The 26,570-nt window shown below is 40.6% G+C and overlaps 1 protein-coding gene across 1 annotated transcript; it reads left to right on the forward strand.

The window, feature by feature from the left end:
- The first annotated feature begins 21,616 nt into the window (after positions 1-21,616).
- si:dkey-1k23.3 (heat shock protein beta-1) lies at positions 21,617-24,521 on the forward strand. The gene is made up of 4 exons (XM_037777837.1): positions 21,617-22,098; positions 22,450-22,513; positions 22,703-22,823; positions 23,919-24,521. Exons 1-4 carry the CDS (start codon positions 21,732-21,734, stop codon positions 24,372-24,374), a joined length of 1,008 nt encoding a protein of 335 aa, XP_037633765.1. The 5' UTR covers positions 21,617-21,731; the 3' UTR covers positions 24,375-24,521.
- The last annotated feature ends 2,049 nt before the right edge of the window (positions 24,522-26,570 follow it).

Consider the following 26,570-nt stretch of genomic DNA (forward strand, 5'->3'; position numbering starts at 1 on the left):
CAACCATCATGAGCCAGCATGATAGTTAAGTTTGTTTGTGAGGAACAGAGCTTCATGTTGTTGCAGGTGAAGCAACAGATGAGAGTCGACAGTCTCTTATATTTCTTTTTTTTGTGGTCAGGGCAACTCACAAGCAAAACTATGGAAACGGTTTAAAAAGTGTGACACTTTCCTGAATGATGACTTGTCCCCAACACTGTAAAACTAGTCAAATAACAATATAAAACAGTGACTGTCCAGCTTACTTTGAAAGGAAGTCCTTGGTACAGGACAGCAGTCATGGAAAATAACTGAGGCGCTCTGATTTTGAATTAAACATCTTTTATTTAGACAATTATAACACCGATAAGCTCCACTCTCACAGCAATGCAAATGTACTCTTGGTTGTACTGGGAAGTGTGCTATGAAACCACAATCTCCTGGGCTTAGTGCCTTGCTTAAGAGCACCTTTAGGGAAGAGTATTTGATAGCATACTTATTGTATCACTACTGTACACCAGTCGACCACAGTACCATATTTAAAATGATATTTTAATATTTTATGCTATTCTATATTGTATTCTTATATTTTACCTTTTGCACTATTTTATGTTTATGTCTTAGATTCTAATTTTTACTGTTTTACTTGTGTGATTTTCTTTCTATACATATTGTATGAGCACTGCTGGAGGGAGCCTGAGAACAAAGAATTCCATTGCTTCGCTGAAATCGATTGTAAAAGTTTTTTCTTAGTTTTTCTTTGTCTCTTGAAATATAGACCGAATGAAACTACCTGATTAAATAAAGTTACACAGACCTTTTATATTGTATGAAAAGTCCTTTTAAGTGCTCTCACTGTCACCAAGACAAAGTTATTGTCAGTGGCGTAAATATCGACGGTGCAACCGGTGCGGTTGGTTATATGCACTTCTGTTACGTCATGTAAACAAACCACGTAGGCTACCTATCAGCTGTGCGCTCGAGATCAGACCGGAGACGTAACCATTTCATCTTCCTTTGTTTGTTCTTTTTACAGAAAACACAGTTTAATATTGTGATATTTACTTGAAATGACATAAAATATAGCTAACAACAGTAAGAAACTTTCAGCTCTCTCCAGCCAACTGCCACCTTATTAAGGTGTCTGTAGTGAAATGAAGAGGTATCATATAGATACCTCCTCATTTCAACTTCACCAATCAGCCACGTCTGGTCCGTTGAGGCGATTTCAAGGTGAGCGTCAGTAATGGCGTGACACGTCGCGCTGCATCGCTCACGGCCAGGACATTCCAATAAAAAAGGACATGGTTCTTAAGCAGTGTTGTTAATGACTCCTACAAGACCTGTAGGATAAACTTCTAATGGGTGAATACTGGTTTTCTTTTTGTTATTATGGAGTGGGATCAGGGATTTAAATCTATAGCACTCTAATTGTTACGTCTCATACGTTGGAAAATGTGCACCTACTGCAATCTGTGTCTGTGAGAACAGTGGGCGGCTGAGTCCAGGGCAGGATGTTAAATTAGCGTTGATGAATTTGGTGTTCCGGCTGCTGTTCGTGGTGCTGATCTAGGGCTGGTTTGCAGTATGGGAGGTGAATGCTAAGCCTCTCCACGTTGGCATAACAATTGTCTGCTTTGCAACTGTCTTGAGTGTGTGTATATGTACGCTTGTGTTTGGGGCGAGGGCCCAAGACAAAAATTTGCCAATCACAATGATATTACGCTGCTGGTTATTGTGTTTTCCACGTGGAAAAGTAAATATCACTACATTAAGTAGTGGTGTGGTACCTCCTCCAATGGCAAAAAAATAGCCACTGCAAAACCAATCATACTGAGCACCCTTCATTTCCATTCCAGTTCTATTGCAGGTAAAATAAGTGGATGGAAACATTGACACAAGAGGCCCAACTCTTCAATACAAGAGCAGCTGTAGTGGCAACAAATGCAAAACATGCCGTTTCTCTAAAAGCGTGGTTACAGTGTCACCTGCAGTCAAGCGGTGCCGTCCGTCACCCCGACACTTTCACGCTTCGAGGCTTTATGGCCACATCCATTCCCATGATCTCTCCAAACACATCAAACACAATATGAATTCTGCCTCACTTCCTTCTGCGCACAAATGCTGCTGTCCCGGGTCGCTCCGAGCTCTTTTCATTATCGACCAGGCCATTTGTCTGCCAGGCAGATTGTCTGCTAGATTAGGATCTGTCAGATGTCAGGTAACAGCCTTCGAACAGGGTTGTTATTTTCCAGAGGTCTCGCCAGAAAACAAGGCTGTATTCTGGCAGTGGCAATAAGGCGGTGTCAGAGGGAAATGCATGTTGAGTTGGATGTGTTGTATCATAAACACAGGCTGCAGATTTGTCACCGTGGAACAGTGCACTGTCAGATGTAAAACACAGAGGATTCCTGTGTCTGTCGACAGCCCAGTCGCCAGGAAAAAATGGTGGCATTGTACGTTTCTGCAAACCGGGGATATGTTGAATGTCGACGTTTTGTCAACCGGTCAGAGCAAATGACGCAGTAAATCAAGCGACCGTCATTGAAAGTTCCGTGGTTTAATAACAAGTAGAGTTATCAAAGTTAACGTGATAATAATGGGTTAACGCAAATTTGTTTTAATGCCACTAATTTCTTAAACGCATTAACGCAATTTGCAATTTTTAGATTGTAGCGGGCTCAGTTTTAGAGCTAGAGTGAAGATACTGGTATCGTATGAAACGAGGAAACCTAAAGGAATCCATTGGTACCAACCATGTCATACTAGATCGCGAAGGAGGTTAAATAACGCTCCATACTTATGCTAAATTTTGGGCATTTTCAAAGGGGTCCCTTGACCTCTGACCTCAAGATATGTGAATGAAAATAGGTTCTATGGGTACCCCCGAGTGTCCCCTTTACAGACATGCCCACTTTATGATAATCACATGCAGTTTTGGGGCAAGTCATAGTCAAGTCAGCACACTGACACACTGACAGATGTTGTTGCCTGTTGGGCTGCAGTTTGCCATGTTATGATTTGAGCATATTTCTTATGTGAAATGCAGTACCTGTGAGGGTTTCTGGACAATTTGTGTTGTTTATTGATTTCCAATAATAAATATATACATACATTTGCATAAAGAAAGCATATTTGCACAGTCCCATGTTGATAAGAGTATTAAATACTTGACAGATCTCCCTTTAAGGTACATTTTGAACAGGTAAAAATGTGTGATTAATTTGCGATTAAATATTTGAATCGATTGACAGCCCTAATATTTATGAAACATATTTTTGGTTGAGAAACGTCGAAACATTCAACGTATCCCGTGGTTTGCAGAAACATACAATTCCAACGTGTTTTTTTCTGGCGACTGGGTTGCTGCGACGATGGGTAAAATAAGTGTCTGGGTAACAGAAGTGCAGACACATCTGGGCTCTTTAGGAAACTGCTGGTACAACAGGCATCTCCTAGTTTGAAAGCTAAAATGTTCCTGCTTTGCCATTTAATCCTTTTCAACCACATTACACTTGTCACAACATAATGTGTGATCACTTTTGTTCAAAAGCACTTGTGAATTGCAGGCAGTATTGCCATAAAATCCTCCATACAACATCAAAGCAGAGCAGAAACCACTAAATGTTGCTTTTGTGAACCAGAGGTCTGTGTGTGTTTATTGTCAGTCAGCACCTGAGTTTTAACAAGGCAGGTTTGTCAGAGAAAACTTTTTCTGACGTGTTTTTTCGGAAAGGTTAGCTCCGGTTCACGCAGCATCAAAGGAGTCTGCCGTATGAAAGAAATACAAAATGAAAGCATCACGATTCTATCAATGTCAGAAATTTTGCTTTAAATATTCATCAATCTGCCTGTTTGTTTTCCTCTGTTTGATGTTTGCTGAGGTGTAGTAACACATCTGTTTGACATGAATCAAACGGATGAATAGTGGCAGACAGAAGACGGTGGAATAAGCGCAATGATTCCTTAAAATCAAAACATCACACCTTTTTCTTTAGTGCTTTACAGGGTGTGGGGATTCTTAGAAAATGTATTATGCCATAATATAAACAAGGATTTTGATCATGATGACCGGAGCAAATATTCAGATGTTATATCTAACTACTCTAAATCATTGAAATCAGAGGTACTAACCAGTGTTAATTTTGACAGATATTTTAGATTTAGTCTTAAAACAAAAATGCGCATTAGTTTTAGTCACATTTTAGTCATTTTTATCCTTCTTAGTTTAGTCTAGTTTTAGTCGACGACAGCTAAAAACGTCTTAGTCCAGTTTTAGTCACTGAAAAGTCATTCAATTTTAGTCAAGATGTTTTCTTTCTTAAAATATTCAGTAGGCAACATTTTTTTGGCATCATTGGGCAAAAAATCCATAATAACCTTTCAGCATATTGTAATTCAAGTGTTCTGAGAGAAAACTAGACATCTGCACCTCCTCATGGCTCTGTTTTCAGGCTTTAAAAAATCTAGCCTGTGACAGGAGACCTTGGCCAATCACAGGTCATTTCAGAGAGAGAGCGTTCCTATTGGCTGTGCTCCGACTGGTGACATATTTTGTCATAGTTTTCGTTAACAAAATTAACACTAGTACTAACTGATCTTCTTGGATGTTTTAAGTTGTGATTATTTTAAGCTCTGATTCCACAAACGATTCATTTTGAAGGCCAAAGCTTTGAACTTCCTAATCTGGCTACCTTGAAGACCTTCCTCTGTTATTTGCAGAGGAAATACAGCATACAGATTCAATTTCCAGCTACATCTACACTACAGCAACTCCACCTACAAACTGCATAATGGGGAAGTACAGCACAGCATTGTGAGAGCACTATATACCTGAAAGTTATGTACTGAAAGTGACAGGCTGAAGGACAGGGCAAAGCAGCTACGTTCCTCAAATCTCTTTCACTGCAAGTAAAGAATGTGCTGCTGCTGTCTGGCCGCTCTGGAGGAAGGTGTGGAGTGGGGTTTTGACGCCAGCTCTTAAGACAGCTTCTAACCTTGAGTACCATAAAACACTTGAACATATATACGGCTCATTTAAAAGGCCACCATCAACAGGCTGTACAGTACATATAGTAACCTTACCTCTGTGTTTCACTCAGCAGAGGGGAGGTCAGAGAGTGATGGACAGGGGGGAAAGGTAGTGCTGACTGGCTCTTCTTCCTGCTTGGCCATGCTTCGTTCGCACCTGACCAGCTGGTTCCTGCAGGCGGAGGCCACCTGAACGCAGCAGAGATACAGTTAGCGATTAATAACATATGAGCATATGGATGATGCCACTGATGTGATGAGCAGTTATTTTCAGGTGGTAACATTTACTAAGAATGACCTCAATTAGCTTTTGCTGATTTTACTGCATATCTTAGCTTGCATGTGGGTTGGACAAGAGTTCAATATGGATGTTTTGAAAGCGGATGTGAATACTAATGATTTATATTTGAACCAAGCTGCTTTGCTCGGTGTGTTTGATATAGAGTGGTGCAGGAATGAGCATGTTAGCGCTTCCGGTTCCGTTATCTGGAAGTCAATGGGTTTTTAGTTAGATGCTGAAATAAGGTCTGTGGTTAACACAAGCTGAAGAGATTTTAACGTTTTTTTCTGCGATATAAAATATGTCAGTAAATATCCCACTTGTGAATTTTGAAGCTTTTACGTGTCATAAAAAAGTTGGTTGCTAACAAGTGGCTACATGAGACTACTAAACGTCATCTCGCCAACACGTTCGCCTTTATAGCCTCGTTGTGTATACTCCCGCTCATGCGACCGTGGTGTAGTTCCTCTATAGCCCAACGTTAGCTTTTTACTTCTTGCAATTACATTCACACTTCAAAAATTATAAAAGTGGCGTTCATTTGTGAAGATTATCTTGCTGAACAAAACGTGTAATTATCATAAACGTTTGTTTGCCTCAGAGCTTATTTTCTGCAATAATCCAAAACGTTTTGTCGAGGGAACCTGTGCAATTCTAACTTCCGGGATGGCCTACAAAATTACGTCATCCCAGCACCACTCTATTGGCATTTAATATTCAACATTCTAATAAATAATTCTCTACAAACCTTTGTTTCGGACTAAAAAGCTAGAATCCTCAGGAAGAGGAACAGAAATGGGATCATTTTTCCAGGACAACTCAGTCTAACCTGAGTGAGCTGAGTTGTTGCCTCACCGGTCTGAATCGCTGTCGGAGTCAGAGGAGAAACTGTGAGGTCGTGGCTCTGTTCTCATCTGCTCCTCCATCCTCATCCGCTGCCTCTCCTCCTCCTCCTGCTCCTCCTGCTCCTCTTTCTGCAGGAGGTGGAAGTAGCTCTGGCCCTGCTTAATTGCTGATGCCAAACGCCTGCAAAGCAGAGAGACATAAGCGGGAGTCATAAATACAGGGCGTCAATGGCGTGCTTTAATGATGATATATGTTCACTTTCCAACAATCCAAATGACAGAAAAGAAGAAAAAAGGACAGAAACCACAAATGCCAAGCCGATACATTAATCTCCTGTCTTTGTTGGACATACAAAAACCATCAAAGCCGATGAGTTACGGTCAAAAGTGCTTGCGTGACTTCACAATAATCCTTCACATACACACACACACACACACACAAGTGCGCTGTAAATCATCCAAATCAGAGCACACCGGAGCAGCAGGCAGGCACAAATGACACCTAACTAGAGCATTATGGGAGAAACGTGTTACGTCTGGCCAGATTAATGACTTAATTATGGCGGTTTAGCTTCCAACCATAACCTTTCCTCAAATACTGTTTGCTTGTTTTTCTCATACTGCACGCGTAATTACCTTTGCGTTAATGCTGCAGTGGAAAATTAAAAGACGCTGCTTTGAAGCAACTGTCGAGGTGACTTTGTCGGTAGACCGACCGAGGTAACACACCTCAGTGTTTCTTAATCATTTCACATGAGCAGGCTGCCTTCTTGTGAGTGAAGGAGGCACAGAGAAGCAGGTCAAAGGGCATGCTGCTGCGAAGCTCTTGGACGGATGGTGAGTCAAGGTGGCGTATGATCCTTTGTTGTTGGAATCAACTGGGATTCAAAAGGAATATTACTGTACAGGGCTGTATGTGCTTCAAAATGCAATAAAGGCTGTGGTTCAGCTTCTACGGATGTCGCTGATGTTGGACGAAGCTCAGCAGCTATCCAATATGACTGAGACTCTGAGATAAACAGTAACGTCAAATCAAAAAGGCAATATCTAGAGAATGATATACACTATGGCTGGGCAATAATTCAATATTATTGTTTATATACTTTCAGTGAAATTGTATGGAGAGGATATGAACATAGTGTTTTCTTTTACAATATTCTGCTCACCAAATGAATGATTTCAAGCTAACTGTAATTAGAAAACTAACAATGAGTCATTTAAATGGTAGCATATAGGGTTTCGAAGCAATTTGTGATGACTGGGTCAGTCGTAGGGGTGGGAATCACCAGAGGGCCCCAGATACGATATAATCACGACACGATCTTATCACGATACGATCTTATTGCGATTTAAAAGCGATATGTTGAGTACTGCGATAAGATATATTGCGATTTATTACCTTTTTTTCAACTGCAACTTATGCAGTTTGTCAACGTCTGTTTTATCTAATAAGATACAGTTTTCACTAACCCTAACCCTTTGAAAATGGCAGTGCCAGTTTTTCCTCACCAAGATTTAGCGTAACTTTGAGCTCTATTTATTGTTCTTACCGTCAAGCTGACATGTACCGATGGATTCTTTAGACTTTCTAGTTTCATATGATACAAGTATCTTCACTCTAGCTTTAAGACTGAGCCCGCTACAACCTCTGAAAGACAGAACAGTGGGCGTCGGATTTACCTGACGTCTGTGTATCGATAAATATTGCCACGCAAAAGATCGTGATACTATACTATATTGATTTTTTCCCCCACCCCTACTAGTACATGCATGAGGACACATATATTCATGCCCGCAGGTGATGCGATACGAATTTAGGCAACAAAACCACTTGGTTAGGGTTACGAAAAGGTTGTGGTTGACGTTAACTTGATTGATTAACAATACTAACGAGTCACATCACAAACGATTGCCATGACAAAATAAGTAAACTTACACGGGACAGACATGAACAGCGGACTCCTGGGCGAAAATTCTTTATTTGTTCGCCCAAAAATGCGGAAGTCTGAGCAAGCCTGAAAACCTATTTCAGTGTGTGCCCAGTGAGCAACTTCTTGGAACATGCTATCCAGTTCTCCTCATAAAACCATGATGTAAATGATGCAGGTTCCAACACAAATGCAAATTGCAAATGTTTTATGAGGAGGGAAATGCATTCATTGGGTTTGTTCGACATCATTTGGCCAACCCAGCTGCCCAGAGCAACTCACGGTGAATACAGCAAGATGCAGCTTCAATTTCCTGATTACAAGAAACCAACAAGAAGAGGAGTGAGGGTCAGCGACACGGTGACCTTACAATATATTCGTGACCTTTCCTTTGCAGGCGAGCTGGATTTTTTGCAAGGGTGAAACCAAACAAGCAAAAAGGCACAAAGGCCTGCATATGCTCCAACCCTCTGCTGCTCCCGTTCTTATTTGTTATCTAGCGAGCAGCTGGCTGGTAATATTTCGCCCACAAGTAGAGCCAAGCACTTCAGCCTAGGAGGGGGGCACAGAGCACTGTGCAGTGTTCCAGCATGCTAATTTGGCTCTATTCGGTGATACACAGAGAGCACCAGTTTAGCTCGGAGGCATGTCTGTTCTATTTGCATACCACCACACCCCTGATATTACTTATTAATCTTCAGATGTGACATCTAAGTCCAAAATGCAGCAGTCTTAATTAAAGTGTGGTTCTATCAGCATCGCTAATGACTCGTGGCTTCAAATGTGCAAAAAGTTTTTCCCTGGAGTCGCTGCCGGCTGCCAAGAGTGTGGGAGGTGGCTCGGTGACCTTGCCTCAGACGTGACTAATTTTGTTAGCTCTTTGTGCTAAAGTGACTCTTTCACTTCAGTTCAGCTAATGTTTTTTTGTATTGATTAATATCTTCTAACTAGCAGGCAAGTGGGTGTCTTTTCTTCTTGTGTTTGATGCACCACAAGCACAAATGTTTGTTTGTGTCTGAATGTAACATGAAAGCTGAACAATAATATGCTGAAGGGAAGGGAGAGAGAAAGGAGCTGACAGAAAAAAAGAGTCAATGACAGGCTGCAGCATTTGGTGTGACAAGAAAATACAAAAGGCATTGAGGAGAAGCAATGTGTCATCAATACGTAAACACACAATGAAACTTTTGTGTTTGAAAGCCAAGAAGCTCTGAAGTGAAACCCCATTATGCCTTTTCTCATCACCACCGTCTGTCCCTCCAGTCAATAACAAGTTATCCTTCTTTGTGAGAGTGAATCATGACCACAAATCAGAGCCTGGCTTGAAAAGCTCATTAAAGATGACAATGCGTGGAAGGGAGGCTTGATCGGTGGTTAGAAATTAATTGCAATGTAACAAATGTAGACATTTGTGCATGGGGCGAAGGTGGTGGTGGTGGTGGTGGTGCAGGGGACAGTTTTTAACAGATCAGATCATGGGAGCCTTTGGGTGGCAGCTTGTTGCCAGGCAACAAAAGAGATAGGGTTTGTGGTAGGTGAGGCACCTTTACAGTGATTAGACCAACTAAGATGTTATGGCTCTATTCTGAATCTACTCATCAGCTCTACTCTCACATCAGCATGAATTCAAATACGTGATTTTTTATGCACAAGTTATGAATAATAATAATAATAATAATAATAATAATTATAATAATCTTGATTTGTATAGCACTTTTCTTAACAACATTACAAAGTGGTTCACAACAACAAAAAAATACAGTAAAACAATAAAAATAATATAAAATATAGATAAATAAATTGCAATGAAATAAAATTCACACAGAGATAAAAGCTTTTTTAAAGAAGAAAGTTTTGGGAAGAGGTTTAAAAGTAGTGATAGATTTAGCAGACCTAATTCCAGCAGGTAAATAAGGGACAGTAAAAGCCCGATAGCCCTTAGTCACCAGCTCTGGGAACGCTCAGAAGGCCACTATTAGGGTTTTTCCATACACATGTGCTGGTTTGGCTCGACTTGGTTTGACTCAGCACGTCAACCCAGCATGGCATGGATTTGCGACCCCATTACAACAGAGCTACCTGCTTGAGGGTGTGTGTAACCACGGCCAAAGGAGCAGCTGATTTGCATCTCAAGAACAGCAGGGCTACAGTGTGTGCAAACAATAAAAAAAACATTATTTTTGCTGTAAATTGTGCTCCTCCTCCCTACAGTAGAGTTGGTTTTATTAAGAATATCCGCAAACAAAGCTCCGCTAATTCAGAGATAAAGATTTAATATCCTATAAATTCTTCACAATAGCTGATCTAAGAGGGTGCACCGGCTCATAAGGGGTCAGTGGGTCTTTCATCAGGCCTGGTTATTTAAAGCCTTGGAGGTCGACAATACAATTTTAAAATCAATGCGAAAGTGAACTGGGAACACAATTACCGTTTCGTCATCATTAAGTTTGAGGAAGTTTTGAGAAGTCCAGCAATTGCTATCAGAAAGGCAGGAGGAGGTAAGTTGGGTTAGGCTGATTAAAGCCTTTAGCATGGTGAATTTTGTTGGGGAATGATGATACACAGGCCACTGCAGCATGACGTAAACAAGTTCAAACACATTTCATAATTAAATCCTAATTATAAATCCAGCAGAAGAATGCTACATGGGAAGTATTGTCTGTCAACCGCAACGTGATGAGAAACAGGACTCGCAGTAGTGTTGACAAGACAGCGTAGGATGTTTCATGTCAACATCGCCAGAGACAAATGGCAGACCACGACAACACAAGCTGGCGCAGTCATAAATGACAGAGTGCCACCGGCAAGGCGCTCAAAATTCTGATTGGGCTTTGTAGTGTCTACTGAGACAAAACAGCAAAGAAACAGCAAGAAATACGAAACCAAACTGGACTCCACTGCACACCAGATAATTTCATGGAGCACCACAGTTTCATATTGTGACAGAAATTAGTGACTGCTTGCATGGTATAAAAAAAAAAATCACGATGTAAAGAACATGACAGTTGTGCTGTAGGAACCCATCAAATTCAAGTGAATATCTTTAAATGCGTTTCCTAATTTCCACCTCATCTTGAAATGGAGACAATTATTACAGCTGTGACTGTGTTTTTGGGATTACCTGAATTAAGTGACAAATCCCCGTCCTACAGAGGAGGATTAGGGCAATATGAAATACATTATTTGACACTATGTAATATTGTCATCCCATTTTTCTGATATTTTTGTGCTTTAATCTGAGAATTGTGATTTTTTTTCGGAATTCAGACTTTAATCAAAGAGCTCCAATGATTTTTTTTCACACTACTCTTCCATACTCCTCTTGACATGAATTGAATTAATGAAGATCCTGACAAGTGAAAGGAAATTGTTTTCACTTGTCAGGATACATTATTTTCTATATCTGGATGTCCCAGAGTGTTATTGCACTTATGTATACCGCCTCTCAGAGATGAGAAAAAGGGAAAAGTTGTGTTCAAATCATCCAGTTTTCAAATCTTTGTTTGCAGTCAATTTAACATCATAGTTATGTAAGTATTACTATAGAGTTAAATACTGTATAGTGGTGAAGTGGTGGTTAAACTGTATTATGTACTATATTTGAGCGGTCCTGATATAACGTTAACGGACACCTGCCAACCAATTAACAATAAATATTTTCTGTCAAACAAAACTGACACTAGACCCTACAGCACAGCATTGATTAAGTTAATTGGGCAAAGTGATGCATTTCAGAGAATTTAGATTCTTTGCATATAGTTTGTGTGAATTGTATAGCTGCAAGTGAATGGATAAATAATTCAGTAGCATGTACATGATATTGGCATTAAGTGTGACTGTGCTGTTCAAAACATGGAAAAAATGCATACAAAAAACAATGACCAGGTTACTCTGGATAATACAAAGACCTCGCTGTCCAACGTTTTCGCATTAGAAAGTCCTTTGAGGGAATATTTTTGACATTTTGGTTAATACACCTGCTTTCTTGTCGAGAGTTAAATGAGATGATCGATACTACTCTCATATCTATCCATTAAATATGGATATGGAGCCAGGAGGCCGATCCTACGTCCCCCCCCCCCCCCCCCCCCCCCTCCCTCCCCTTCCCCTCTCCTTAGTTACTGTTACTAGGTCGGACAAGCTTGACAAAAAGAAACATGGTGACCCCGGTTCCATTTAGCCAGGTACTGCAGTGTGCATTAGATAGTTTCTGGCCGCCTTCAACCTGCAGTCAAAGCTCCGGCGGGAGGTGGAGAGCTCCGCGCCCGGCAGCAGCGGCTCCTCCTCCGACCAAGAGCTGTTATTTCTTTATAGCAGACCGTTGCTATGTATAACAAACTGTTGCTATGGCTGCAGTTCTGATCTCGGACTCTGGAGCACCATTTTTGTGTCAAATTATTGATTTCTTAAGTAAGTAGCCGTGTAATAAGCGGGATAATGTACAACTAGCGGGTCATTGCTTTGCGTCGGGGTGCCACATCGCCCTGTCGGGGTTTATTTCACAATAATGGCCGTCTCGCTGTACATTATCCCTTACGTATCTCCTATAGGCTAGATACCACAAGAGATAAGTGAAACAATATGTTTTTTGTGAAGTGAACTGACCCTTCAGAGTAATTACTGAGGTGAGAGGAGATAATGGTAATTATCAGATGGGTCATACAGTATTTCCATTAAGACACTCATTATGAAATATGGAATTGCTGACTATGTGTCAAGTGTTTCCACCCAACTGCCAGAGCTTCAAAACAAAACCAGGCTGATTAAGTTTAAGAGATTTGCTCCGGCCAGACAAACAGTGAGATGTATGAGCTTTCAACATGTGAGCCGACAGAGAATGGGCTGCCATTTGGCCTAAAAGGCATCACAGCCCCAAATCATTACTACTGTATTCACTTACGGGGATAAACAGCCACAATTCATCAGGGGGTTAGTATCTCCAGTGAAAATGGCAACCTTTCCCCATAACACCTGTATGAATAATTCAACACACTGGGCTCTATCAGAGGCTGTCAGAAATGTCAGCCGGTTGGAAGTACCCTTGGCTGCCCCCAGAGGATGTTGTCTCTACACCCTGTGGTGGGGTTAGAGGGTTGCACACACACTCACACACGTACACACCGGACCAAATGCCACAGCTTTTTCAGCGCCAGTACTCCACTGCCTGCAGGACACAGAAAGCTGAGCATACCTGCAGTGAGCAAACTGTTGCAGATTTCCCTTTTTACTACTGTTAAATGTGACTTTTTCCACAAATAGGTGCTACTACAGTCCCCATCTGTTTCAGGGGAGAAAGCAGCTAGACACCACATGTTTACATCAACAGAAGGGATTCATTCGTCCCATATTTGCTTAAACACCCCCAGATGTAACGTTCACCTGGTGTGGCCCAGATGCTTCCTCAGGGTAACCATATCTGCTCTTTTTCCAGCCTGCGCACGGCAAATTGGCAAACTCTGAAAAACAAAGACATAAAAAGAAAAGGACAAGCAGCCATTATGTTTTTGTCTTCTGAGTAGCTCTGGAGCTCAGAGCACTTTTTCACCCATGAAAGACTCTGCCGCATCCCCATGTGACCTCTGCAGAGGCAAATTGGGCGGCGGGCCAAGAGCAAAGATTGTGCCTCTAATATGACATTGCGTATGGAAATGACAGATAATCAGGCAATTAATCTCTACATAATTAACTGCAATGAGTAAAAGAACCTCCTTATGCAAGATAAACTGGTGTTTTTCTGCAATATGAATTAGATAACAGGATGAGAGAGGAGTATAAATGTGGGTTAATGATTAACAGTCACACCTTACTTCCTCCTGTGGAATCTGGAGGGTTGCTGTTAATGGATGGGTCGACTCTCTTCGGTGGGTCATCTAGTCGCCTATGAATAGATCATCAGAGAGGAGGCGAAGGGGCATTAGCTTGGCCTGGATAATCATGAGGATTTTTTATCTTCAGATTTTTCATTTTACTTATTTAGGCATCTACAAAACACTTTAAATCACAGGGATAACACATGTTAAAGTGAGAAGAACACTTATTTCCAACATGGTCTCAAGCTGTTAAAATCATATAGACACCATACAAATCCTTAAAACCTAAATTACATCAGTATACAACTAGAGCTGCAACGATTAATCGATTAGTTGTCAATTATCAAATTATTCGCCAACTATTTCGATAATCGATTTATCAGTTTGAGGAATTTTGTAAGCTACTTAAATGTGAATATTTTCTGTTTTTTTTTACTCCTCTATGACAGTAAACTGAATATCTTTTGAGTTGTGGACAAAACAAGACATTTGAGGACGTCATCTTGGGTTTTGGGAAACACTGATTGACATTTTTCACCATTTTATAGACTAGCGGTTCCCAACCTATTTTCCTTGAAGCCCCCTTTACTTGTATCGAAGAAAAGCTGAGCCAAAATGTTTGTTATTGTGGTTAAATAAATTGTAATTTATAGTGCTGTTAGATTGCTGCTAGACCGTCCCGATAATACAGGTGCGGGCCTCCCTTTGTGTGTGACAAGCTGGAGAGCAAACAGTTTTTTGCCCGCAGTAACTTTACAATGAGTTATTGGAAATGTTTGGATCATACAAGTCGGAAACAACCCCACTCAGCCAACACTGGAATCTAATTCTACTGATAGTGTAATACTAATAATATTAGTGTATACTGATCTTTATCTGCAACTGTGCACAAATACCGGGATCAAACTGTGACCTACGTAGAAGGTCGTAGAAGTTAAAATGTAGCCTACAAACTTTCTAAATACCTCGTGATCGTGTTGAATAATCGTGATCTTATATTGACCAGAATAATCGTGATTAGGATTTTTGCCATAATCAAGCAGCAGAATTTTGAGTGGTGAATCTGCAACAGCTATTGTTGTGAAACGCATAATGGAAAGCTTGACATGTGTAACAGCAGTGGGTAGACCCGATGTCTAGAAGTCCATCTTGTTTTTTGAACAAAAATTACTCTGGAAAGTGTCCCTTCATTTGCAATTATATATAAGATTATTTTCGGATCTTATAGGAGTGAGTAGCTCTACTACAGTATCTAAAGTATTGGCAAGTTAAATGAAATACGTCTGTCTTTGCAGTATTTACTGCAACATCACCAAGAATGCTATTTCGACTTTAAAACGGCAAAGTCTACCCAGGAGAGTCTTCCGTTACTGATGACAGCTGAGCTGGCACAACTGTTAATCAAGCCACCACTCAAACTCTGACCACAGATCAATGACTAAAAAGCAAGCCAAAGATCATCTATTATTCCCGATCAGTCTTCTTCATTTTGTTCAGGCCTCCACAGATTCACTTTTCACTTACTGGCTCAAATGCCTTCGTAACCATGCTAAATTAACCCGTTAAACTCAGAGACTGAATATAAGACGTCACCCATCAGTTTGTGGACTGCCGTTTTGAAGCCTTGAGTTCGGCATTTTGGCCATCGCCGTCTTTTTGCAACCAGAAGTGACACGAGAGGGTGGAGCTAAGCACAACCGAACACTGAAGCCACTTTTAGGGGGGGTTAAAGTTGTAAGACGAAAACACGGACAACTCCCGGACCGGACAACGGCGTGGTAACGACCTGTCAATCACAAGGTATCACTACCCTAAAGCATCCCCTGCTTTATGGTTTATTTGACACTAAATGGGACCATAATTTACCAAATGAACATCATGCTGTATTGAAGAAGACTTGAAACTAGCGATTGAGACCATAAACTCATGTTTACAATGTTTACTAAGGTAATAAATCAAGTGAGTAGTAGGATCATTTCCTCATAGACTTCTATACAATCAGACTTCTTTTTGTAACCAGAGGAGTCGCCCCCTGCTGGCTATTAGAAAGAATGTAGTTTAAGGCACTTCTGCATTGACTTCACTTTTCAGACCCGGAGGTTGCCTACAGGTTAAACTGCATCGAACCTACGGTAGGTCAGCTGATACAAAACCATGCTGTGTAGCCAAACGCAGTTCAAACTCACAGAGCTATATTTAACATGCTAGAGGAGATCCCAAAGTTTCCAAAGATACCAAATATATCGGGGCTGAATTTTTGGTGGAAATGTGTATAAAATGATGCACAAGCCATCTAGAATATTTCCATTTACTGATGGTGCAGCCATGAATATGTAGAAAAGTCTTGGGTTTGAATATTTCCCTCACTGTAAATATGATATATCTTCAATGAAGAGTTGGAACAAACTCATACAGAATATATGTGATACTGTCAGACAGGATGATTTCCAACCTTAAATCTGGGAAAAGAGGGGAAAACTGCATACAAAGGGGTTAAAGAAAATTGAGAGTAAATGCTGAATGGGTGAAGGTTAATGCAGTTAAAAATGCTACTCCCTAAATGTCATGACTTTTTTTAGATTTATGGCAAAGCTACAGAAGAACTGGACAAGGACCAAGCTGAGCTCAGGTCTTCAAGCTGCAACATCCAAAGGACAAAAGAAGGTGCCTGAGAGCGCGGAAATGCCACGGCCGTCATATTTCACTGCGAGGCGTCTCTCTGAGCGGTCCTGCCTCTCCTCGGCCCCTGCTCCGCCCCACCGTCTCTCCTCATCTTCCTCCTCACCCTCCTCCTCCTCATCATCCCCTTGTCCCCACACGCTTCTGCTGATGGATGAGCTCATTTGCTGCAAATCTCTTTCGAGTCAAACCGGGACACCGTTGTTGCCTTTCTGCTACTTCAGTGGACGCAGAGAATAGAGACCCCAGCATATGGATACAGAAAATGCATGTTCCAATACATACATGTAACGGAAAAAAACTAATACTTTAAGGAATGGTCTGTGCCTTAGCCTGTGTACGGTGTTTCCATCAACCCCCAGGAGCAACACACATACATCAAACAATGCTGTTAGTATTGCATTTGTGTTAACAGCACCGCAGAGAGCTGAATCAAAAGCATTGTAAATGCAATAACACAGAGCAGGAAACTGCAGAAGACAAGATTGCCTTGTTTTCCCTCCTTGGTGATTTACAGTGTATGCGGGGCAATTCTTGTTCACTGTAGTCATAGAGACAATGGATTGGCAACAGGCATGGCTAAACCAATTCAGCGAATGAATTTCTGCTCCCAATAGCATCGTTTTATGTTAGATCGAGGTTCAAGCATCACTCCGTATTCTTTCTGACTCATTGCTGGCTGCAATAACTTGTAAAACGGCTTTCCAAAAAATATATTTCCATAGATAAGCCAGTCCATTCTGATGTGTCACTTCTGATATGGACTCTCTCTATTCGCCGGCCAGCCTCAGCGACTGAGCCAACCTTACAATAACTATGATGAATGCAGTGTCCACAGGAACAAACCAGCCATTTGACACTTCATCCCCCTTGATGCATTAGCTGCTAATATCCCGTAGATCCGTAGCGGGCTGTTTGAAGCCTCATGAGTCGCTGTGACTGGCCTCTGCTGAGCCCTCCCCCTGAGCATAGGTGACTGTAATCATCGTACAATTGGCAATGTCTTAGTTCAAATTCATTTGTTAGTAGGCTTTGGGGGGGATCAGACACAGCATCTGTGTTGCTGATTATGAAAACTGACTCTGCAGAGCCCACCGGGCCTTCAAAACTAACTCTGAGATCCTCTCCAACAAGCTGAGGACAGTTAAAGTAAACTGGGTCATGGGTGTGTTTCCCATCCTTTGACTACAAGTCCGAAAATGTGTTTTCATCTGGGCTAGAAAATTGTTAATTTGCGACACACTTGATGTGCTTGAGGGCGGTCAGTGTCCATTAAAAAGCGACTGATCTTGTATGGGACTGCTCTGTGTAGCCCTGAGAGGGGAGTGGAGGGGGTAGCTGGCGTTACTGATGAATGAGCGATAGAAGCCCCTGCTATGAAATGAAAGGAATCACACACATATACGCAGAAAGATATGGAAATATCACTTGAGAGGGACATTAGCAGTTCAAGGGGAGGAAAAGCAAGAGTGTAATGGGACCATGAAGACTTTCTGATCTTTGGCAGCGGCCAGATGGGATGGGATGAATCAGAAGTTGTTAGAAAAAGAAAAAAAAAGATAGCAAAGAGCGAGAGAGTTCCTTCAAATGAGCCCTTTTTAATTCTGGTTGAGATGAATAAACTGCCAGCCATCTTTGAAGTTAATCCTGATTCAAGGCATCAAAATGATTTGGTGATGATGTGTTTACAGAGGGTGTGGGGAAAGGCAAGATATTAGAAAGTCTCCTTTTACACACACAAAGACAAACAAAACAAACTGTATTGAATTTGACTGAAATCATGCAGTTTATTTAAGATAAGAACTGAAATACCTTTTCCTACGTGTTGTTGTCTCACATTGTCCAGAAGCACTGGTTTACCGCCGTTTTGGACTGACAACGCCATTGTGTCTGGTCCATAGCCATGCATTTACTTCACAACAAGTTGTTGCCAGCAATTTATCATTTTTTTCCACACTAACTGACCGAGAGATACCACTGGATACCAACGTTGTTTTACTGTTGGCTCACAAGCTTAGAAGTGGGAAGCAAATGTCAGACATCTTCCACAGAGATAAACAAAACATTAATTTTGGACCCACCAACATTTTTAAAATGATTAATTCAAAGTCATAATATTTTTTTTCAGGGAAAAAACATGCTTTTATTCAACACCTTTCCAAAATCTCTGTGGATGTATTATTCTTTTTTTTTTCTTTTTATATTTGTATACATAAGTGTGGAAATGGGTGAAAGTCATACATTTGAGGAAAAACTGACAAATTTGAGAATCCATTTCCTCTTTAATGCAGTTTTTCCAAATTATATTTCCACCTCAGCCTTCCAAGTGTATTGTGTACTACTAATAATAATAATACTAAGTGTACTAATGTTCCTTTAATGTGAACAGGATGGAAGTCTCGATTGATGGTTGAAACAGAGGAACCAATTTTTCAGGTTTATTTAAGATAGTAACTGAAATACCTTTTCCCACGTGTTGTTGTCCCACGTTGTCCAGAATCACTGGTTTAGTTTCCAGCTGTGATGGAAGTCTGGGTGTCTCACTGGGTCTCCAGGGCGCTTCCGGTTCAGCCTTGCGGGCTCAGCTGCACCTGTCAGCGGGCATGATTCCTCCGGGAGGCCGGTGGCTCCTTCCGACCCGGATGCTCTGAGGCTTTACTGAACCTAAACGTCACGGATCCAGCGTAGAATTCAGATTAATCATAATAAGTTTGTACATTAAGAAGTAAACTAACGTTGTATAGAAACAGTGTCATGTCACAGACGTGATTAAACGGAGTTTTAAAGTGTTTAAAAACATTTCTACAAACTTCAGCTCCACGCGTTGCCCAGCGACCTGCGGTTCCCATGGCAACGGCAAATGAAGCTCACCCCGGAAGTGACTTTTGTTTTTCTTTTTTTTTTATTGAAGAAAATTAATTTACAAACATTAAGGCGTTGTAATCTGAACTCAATACTTTTAACATACAAGGCATAATTGGTTAGGAAAGATAACTTAAATTATAAAAAATAATATAATAAAAAAAATAAAAGAGGGGGTTGAAAATAATTCAAGGAACAAAAAAGAAATACATAAATAAATAAATAATAATAATATTATTTATTTATTTATAATAGTAATTATTTATTATTAATAATAATTTATTTATTATTATTATTTATTTATAAATAAATAATAATAAATAAATAAATAATAATAAGACTGCACACGTCTCTAGGAAAGATAACTTAAAAAATAATAATATAATAACAAAAATAAAAGAGGGGGTAGAAAATAATTCAAGGAACAAAAAAGAAATGCATAAATAAATAAATAAATAATAAGACTGCACTCTTCCATAGTAGCTCTAGGGGGTCATCATCATATATGTTCAGTTCTTCATAAGCTCTGAGGAGAGACGTTGCATGTTGTCCTTTCATTCGTCTTAAAGCACTGAGATGATTGTCCATAAGGTCCCTTTTGAAAACGGAAAATAGGGGTTTAATTTTCCTCCATTTGAATGTGTGGATGAAAACATTTGCCAGCAGTATCAGATGTTCAATATCAAGTCATTCTTAATGTCCTTCATGTTAATACCAAACACAATATATTCTCTTGTCAGAGGAGCAGGTAGTTGGATTTTGGTTGACAGCCAGTCCTGCAAGTCTTCCCAGAATGCCGAGGAATATATACATGGAAGTGACAATTATTAACTATGTGGACACTCAAAAGTCCTAAATCAGCCGATATTTTGCAGCCCCACAAAGCTATTAACACTTGAGGTCATTGTTTGGTTAGTTTGAAATAAATTAAAATTTGTGGTTGCTATTTGAACAGGTAATTATGATCTTTATTATGAAGGATTCTAACAGGTTGGATGGAAGTCTGGCTAGTTAGTGTGATATAATGAGGCGTCTCATAGTAGCATCTCATGACGCCTATTCATATCACAAACTAACGTTACATATATAACAAGGAGGATGTTTTATTTTAGTATGGTCATTCACAATATTTTTTTTAAATGTTTGTCTACATAAAAAATATATCAATAAGCCCTTTAAGCATCTAGTTTCATTTCATGGGAACTTTAAGTGTGGAAATGGGTGAAAGTCATATATTTGAGGAAAAACTGACAAATTTGAGAATAAAGTTTCATCTCTCATGCAGTTTTTCCAAATTATATTTCCACCTCAGCCTTCCAAACTAGTTTTGAAAAGTAGCATGAACATCTTGGTGCACCGTGGGCATAATGTGCCTTTAATGTGAACAGGATGGAAGTCTCTATTGATGGTTGAAAACAGAGGAACCAATTTTTCAGGCGACTCCAGCAGCAGCAGCAGCAACAGCAGCAGTGAAACCCAATTTAACCTCTCACAGTATATCCTACAGACAGAATCTGTGGGTGAGGCATCACACAAAGTGTCAGAAACATCTGTTCAATCTGTTTTGTGCTCCAGTGGACAGTATGCTGAGATCTCAGGGCACACGGCTCTAAAAATGAAACACTGACAAGTCTGTCACACTTGATAAAAGAGGGAACAATAATAATCCTGTTGAAACTGCCGAGCGACAGAAAAATGGAGTGGAAGGGAGCTTTGCACGCTCAACGCACACACACATGAAACGTTTCAGATAACACAAAACAGATAATTTTGTGCCCTCCTCGGCCTCTAGCTGAGGTATTTCATGCTCCAGACAAACCGCTGTGTGTCCTTTCAGGGGTGAAACACAGGGGGAAGAGACGCTCTCACTGGCTCATGACAGCACTGAGGAGCCCAGTCACCACTGACAGAATAGAGTTCACTGGGATGTGAGAAGAACGGCCTTCAGGCAACAAATGCAACAGTTCAAACACAAACTACAGCCAACTGCTCGCTATTTGCCATCGTGCCCTTAAAAGTTATAAATACGACTAATTAGTCTACCGCCTTCTTCAGGCCAGCAAGAGGTAACGGCCTCCCTTCCACACCCATCGCCCCACACGCCCTTCTCATGGGATCGGCATGAGTGCTTAATAAGTGCTAAAACAGACAGGAGCAGTATATAAAGCCCCTCTGAGATTTCTCCTTCTCACTTTCTTTCTTTTATCATTCCCTCACTCATTAAGGAGATTTTAATTGCTGAAACTTCAACGCAGAGTGTCCAAAAGATACATCAAAATAGGATTGTCTCCTTTGTTTTTGTGCGATTTCTTGAATCATGAGCGATCAGGCCAAAACAGAGCTGTCATGCGGGAGGTCCGGCGAGAGCGTCCCCTGGTACCCCCTGAGAAAATGGTGGCAGTCCAGCAGGCTTTTCAATCAGGATGTTGGCCTGCCGCCCTTCCTGGAGCCGGGGGACCCTCGGTGGATGGATGTGGACTGGCTCCAGAGGAGTCTGGCAGCCTGCTCCTGGCTGGGGTGCATACCCGCTCCACTGTTTGTGCCCTACATCTCTGGGTCGATGCGTCATCCCGGACAGAAGATTAGCGAAGAGCAGTACAAGTGGAGGGTCAGCCTGGAAGTGGCTCACTTCTTTCCCCTGGAGATTTCTGTCAGCGTCAGAGACGGATTCCTGCAGGTCGGAGGTACAGAGCATCGGCTGTTAATTAAACACCTCTAAAAGTTCACTTTATTAGCATTGCTAATTACTTTTACACACAGGATAGTTTCCACTAAAGTATTAATAATCTTATCTATCTAATATTATTATCTCCAACAGAGTTATCTAAATAGACTTCTCTCACAGTTCACAGAGTAAACCCCTTAAACACTGATGGGGGGAAGGAAGCTGAATGTAACAAAATTAGAAAGCTGCTTAAATAATGTGCTCGGGGAAATCACAGCTCTGTGGCAGAAATTAATTTCTGTGTTGAGTGGTTTCTCTGATTCCTCTGTGTCCTCACATTCTTCCCCCATAAACGGTAATCCATCCCCAGGGAAACACGAGGAGAGGCCAGACGAGCATGGATTTATTGCCAGATGTTTTACAAGGAAATACAGGTATGCAAAGTAAACACTGATGTTAACCTTCACACGATGACATACCCACAGTTTAAGCAACCACGAATGCAGCATTGAGGATCTGTTTCAATATCTAAAATGCTCACTGATCTGAAAAATGTGCCACTGATCGGCTTCAGTGGCACTTAGTATGTAGAGATATTGTAAACAGGATCCTCTCGTTTTCAGGCTCCCAGCTGAGATTGATGCAACCAAAATGGTATCCACACTCTCTGTTGATGGTATCCTGACTGTGGAAGCTCCAGTTTCCGAAACCTCCGTTCCTGCTGCCATCATCATCCCCATAAAGGTGATCGCATTATCTATATTTATATTTAAAGGAACAGTTTGACATTTTGGTAGATGTGCTTATTTGCTTTCTTGTCGAGTAGGGCCGGGCAATCTCACAATATAATTTATATTGTTAGAATGATATAAAAATGTCTATAAATATATTTTTCTTAGGACTGTCAAAGTTAACGTGATAATAACGTGTTAATGCAAATTCGTTTTAACACCACTAATTTCTTTAACGCAACTTGATTTTTAGGGTTCAGTTTTAAAGTTAGAGTGAAGATACTGGTGTCATATTAAAGTACAAAACCGAAGGAATCCATTGGTACCAATCATGTCATACTAGCTTGTCTCAAATGAGGCTAAATAACGCTCCAAACTTGCGCTAAATTTTGGCGAGGAAAAACTGGCATAGCCATTTTCAAAGGGGTCCCTTGACCTTTGACCTCAAGATATGTGAATGTAAATGGGTTCAATGGGTACCCACGAGTCTCCTCTGACACACTGACAGCTGTTGTTGCCTGTTGGGCTGCAGTTTGCCATGTTATGATTTGAGCATATTTTTTTATGCTAAATGCAGTACCTGTGAGGGTTTCTGGACAATATTTGTCATTGTTCTGTGTTGTTAATTGAGCATATTTGCCCACTCCCATGTTGATAAGAGTATTAAATACTTGACAAATCTGCCTTCAAGGTACATTTTAAACAGATAAAAAATATGCAATAATTTGCAATTAACTATGGACAAACATGTGGTTATTTATTATAGTCTATTTATTCATTGAATTACCAGAAAACACGCTGTATCGTGATATATATTGTTATTGAGATATGAAATTACCTAGGCCTATATCGTAGAGTAGAGTATACTGGCCAGCTCTATTGCCGAGAGTTAACCACATCTCCCAAAATGTCAAACCATTCCTATAAATTAGACACGTTCTGAACAATATCAGCTGATTGCATCCAATTCAATATCCCTCTTGAGTTTCCACTTATGAGAGAACCTACATGCTGCAAATTCAGTATTGACACGGGGCATGAAAGCTGAGCGAGCTAACCTTTAATCATTTCATTTCACTGCTGACATTTTCTACATATTTATGCACAGGTGGAGCTGGAGGCCACTGGAGAAAAACAAGAGAAAGAAGAAGCCCCTGATGCAGACCCAGAGGATGACGGGGAAGAGTCTCCAGTAGAGGACCATGGTGGTCAGGCCCACCCTGGCAGCACCACAGCTGGGCCTCAGCAGCATGAAGAGACGAGGGAACAGAGGGAGGAGACCTATGAAAAGCCAGCTGGAGACTCTGTAGACGGCAAAGGCACAGAGAGTATTCAAGATTCTTCTAAGCACCGTGAAGCCCAGGAAATCCAAGAAAGCCCATTCAAACAGCCAGAGCACAAAGAAGCAGTCGTGGATGGAGAGATCCAGGTAATGGCAGGCTCGGGGGAGGCTGCTAAGGAGATCACCCACCCTGGGGAGCCGGAGCTGGGCAAGAATCCACCTAGCGAGGTCCCGAGCCAGGAGCTGGAGGCCCCCAACATAGAACAAGAACACGCCGAGTAAAAAACACACCACATTTTGACAAAATACCTGCACCGCTTGCCTTGCACCAGCTCTACAGATGCATTTTAGTCTATAGATATAATATCCGTATATAATCATGCTGACTTTGGAGCTCCAATAAAGCAATAGCATGTTAAAAATGTTAAATACTGTGTTGGTGTGACTCATTATTTCTACATGCTTTTACTTCCTCTCAATCTTTAAATGAATGTGTGAATTTGCAACGGTTCATGAATAAGCGATCACATTCATAGCTACCTCTGAGAAAATATGAAAAAGTGATTAATTATCATGCCGTTTCAGCTAAGAGGTTTTGACATTAATCAGATACTATACGTTTGCACAGCTGTGCATTAGTCACTTCTACATGAGTGGCTTGCCCAATTATGCTGTTGCCATGGCAGCAACACATCACCTAATAGCAATAAATACAACAGTTCATGTGAGCTGGCATGTCACACAAAGTGACAGAGCCAAAACTGTGGAGGCCCTTTTTTGTTGTTTCCACAGTGTGACTCCAGTTTGGAAACTTTCTCAAACTGATCATCCCTCTTGATTCCAACACACAGAGAAGATTATTTTTGCATCACACAACATGCAAAGGAACTGCCCCAATTTTTTTTTTTTTTTGCACTTGCATACAAAAGCTCTGGCAGTGCTGCGTCCGTGCGTTGGGCCCATTCTGCAGCACACGGCGGTGCCAATCTCACCCAGCACTAAGCCCTCCGCTAATCTGCTGCCCAATTCCTTCTGTTATCCAACAATAACACCACAGGCTCCCTGGATCCCTGGTACCGGGCCAGAGAGTGGCACAGTTCTCAATAAAAAGACACAGACGTTAAGACACACTGGGGAGATTGGCTGGACATTTTTATTGCATCAGCCAATACAAAGACATGGACAGAAAAGAAGGCAGGAAACAAACGTCTTTGGCAAACAATTCAGTCCGTCCGCTCCAACAATCATGCAGCCATCTTCTCGAATGCTCAAATAGAAAAGAAAGAAAAAATGCAAACCATATTGCAAAACCTGGAACACTTCAGATTAATAATGAATTGGCACATATTGAAGTATATTTACAATACACTTTGGTAGAATACAGTATTAATGCACACAATCCACCCCCTAATGAAGCCACAAAAGGTAACTTGCTTTCGTTTCTTGTCAGTTTACGTGACATTCATTAACTCCAAAGACAAACTGAAGGAAGTCGAGGCACTCAAGGAAATAAAGGCACATTTTTTTTTTTTAAACCAAAGTAATCACATATAATACATTTGATGTAAAGACTTCCACTAAATTAATTCATATAAATACAAATTTGATTCACATACTGTGTCATATTAACTTTCTGGTTATTGACAATTATAATGTATCAGTGGCCCAACAGCTCTTGCATAACCTCAGGATGTACCCATATATATAAAAAATATTAAAGCTGCACAAGACAAGTTAACACACAGCTGTCTGTTTGAACATCTCTAACAAAAACAGAAGGTCGTTTAAAAGCACTTGTGAAGATATACTGTATATGTAATAATAATAATACAAGAGAGGCACAAACTGGCGCTACCAGAAATGATGAAATGGAACATCAGTTCATGTTTATCAAAGCAGCTGGTCTGTAATCATTTTGTAATAAAAGACTCCATGAGGACACGAGTGAAAATAAACATCTCAAGTATCGGGTTCTTTTTGACATTTGGATTTACATTCAACTTGAAAGAGAAGTAATAACCGAATATAATTTGAGCAACGGGGCAAATCTATAACATCTGTGTCAGTAAGGAGAGGAGGCTCTTCACTACTCTACTTACATACATAACTGTTCCTTGTGCAGCTTTAATAAAGACATCAAACAGGACTTATCTGCCACACATTTCATATCAAACTTGTAATTAGGGATGCACCGATACCGGATCGGATATCGTGCCGACACTGACTCAAATAGCTGGATCTGATATCAATGACAATGGGGCCAATCTATTCAATTCAATTCTATACTATATACATTATACACTGGAATTTTAATACCTGTTTTGACCAATTTGTTGCTGCTTTAAAAAGGTTTACATCTGAATTGTAATTCTTGTTAATTTTGAAGATTTATTATTTTAATAATGAATAAAAATTCACTAAATTTCTGTTATGTTATCTACAGTATGTACTGTATTTATTTGTTACATTTTGTTTTAC

Source organism: Sebastes umbrosus, chromosome 8, assembly GCF_015220745.1.
Source record: "Sebastes umbrosus isolate fSebUmb1 chromosome 8, fSebUmb1.pri, whole genome shotgun sequence".
Classification (NCBI taxonomy): Eukaryota; Metazoa; Chordata; class Actinopteri; order Perciformes; family Sebastidae; genus Sebastes; species Sebastes umbrosus.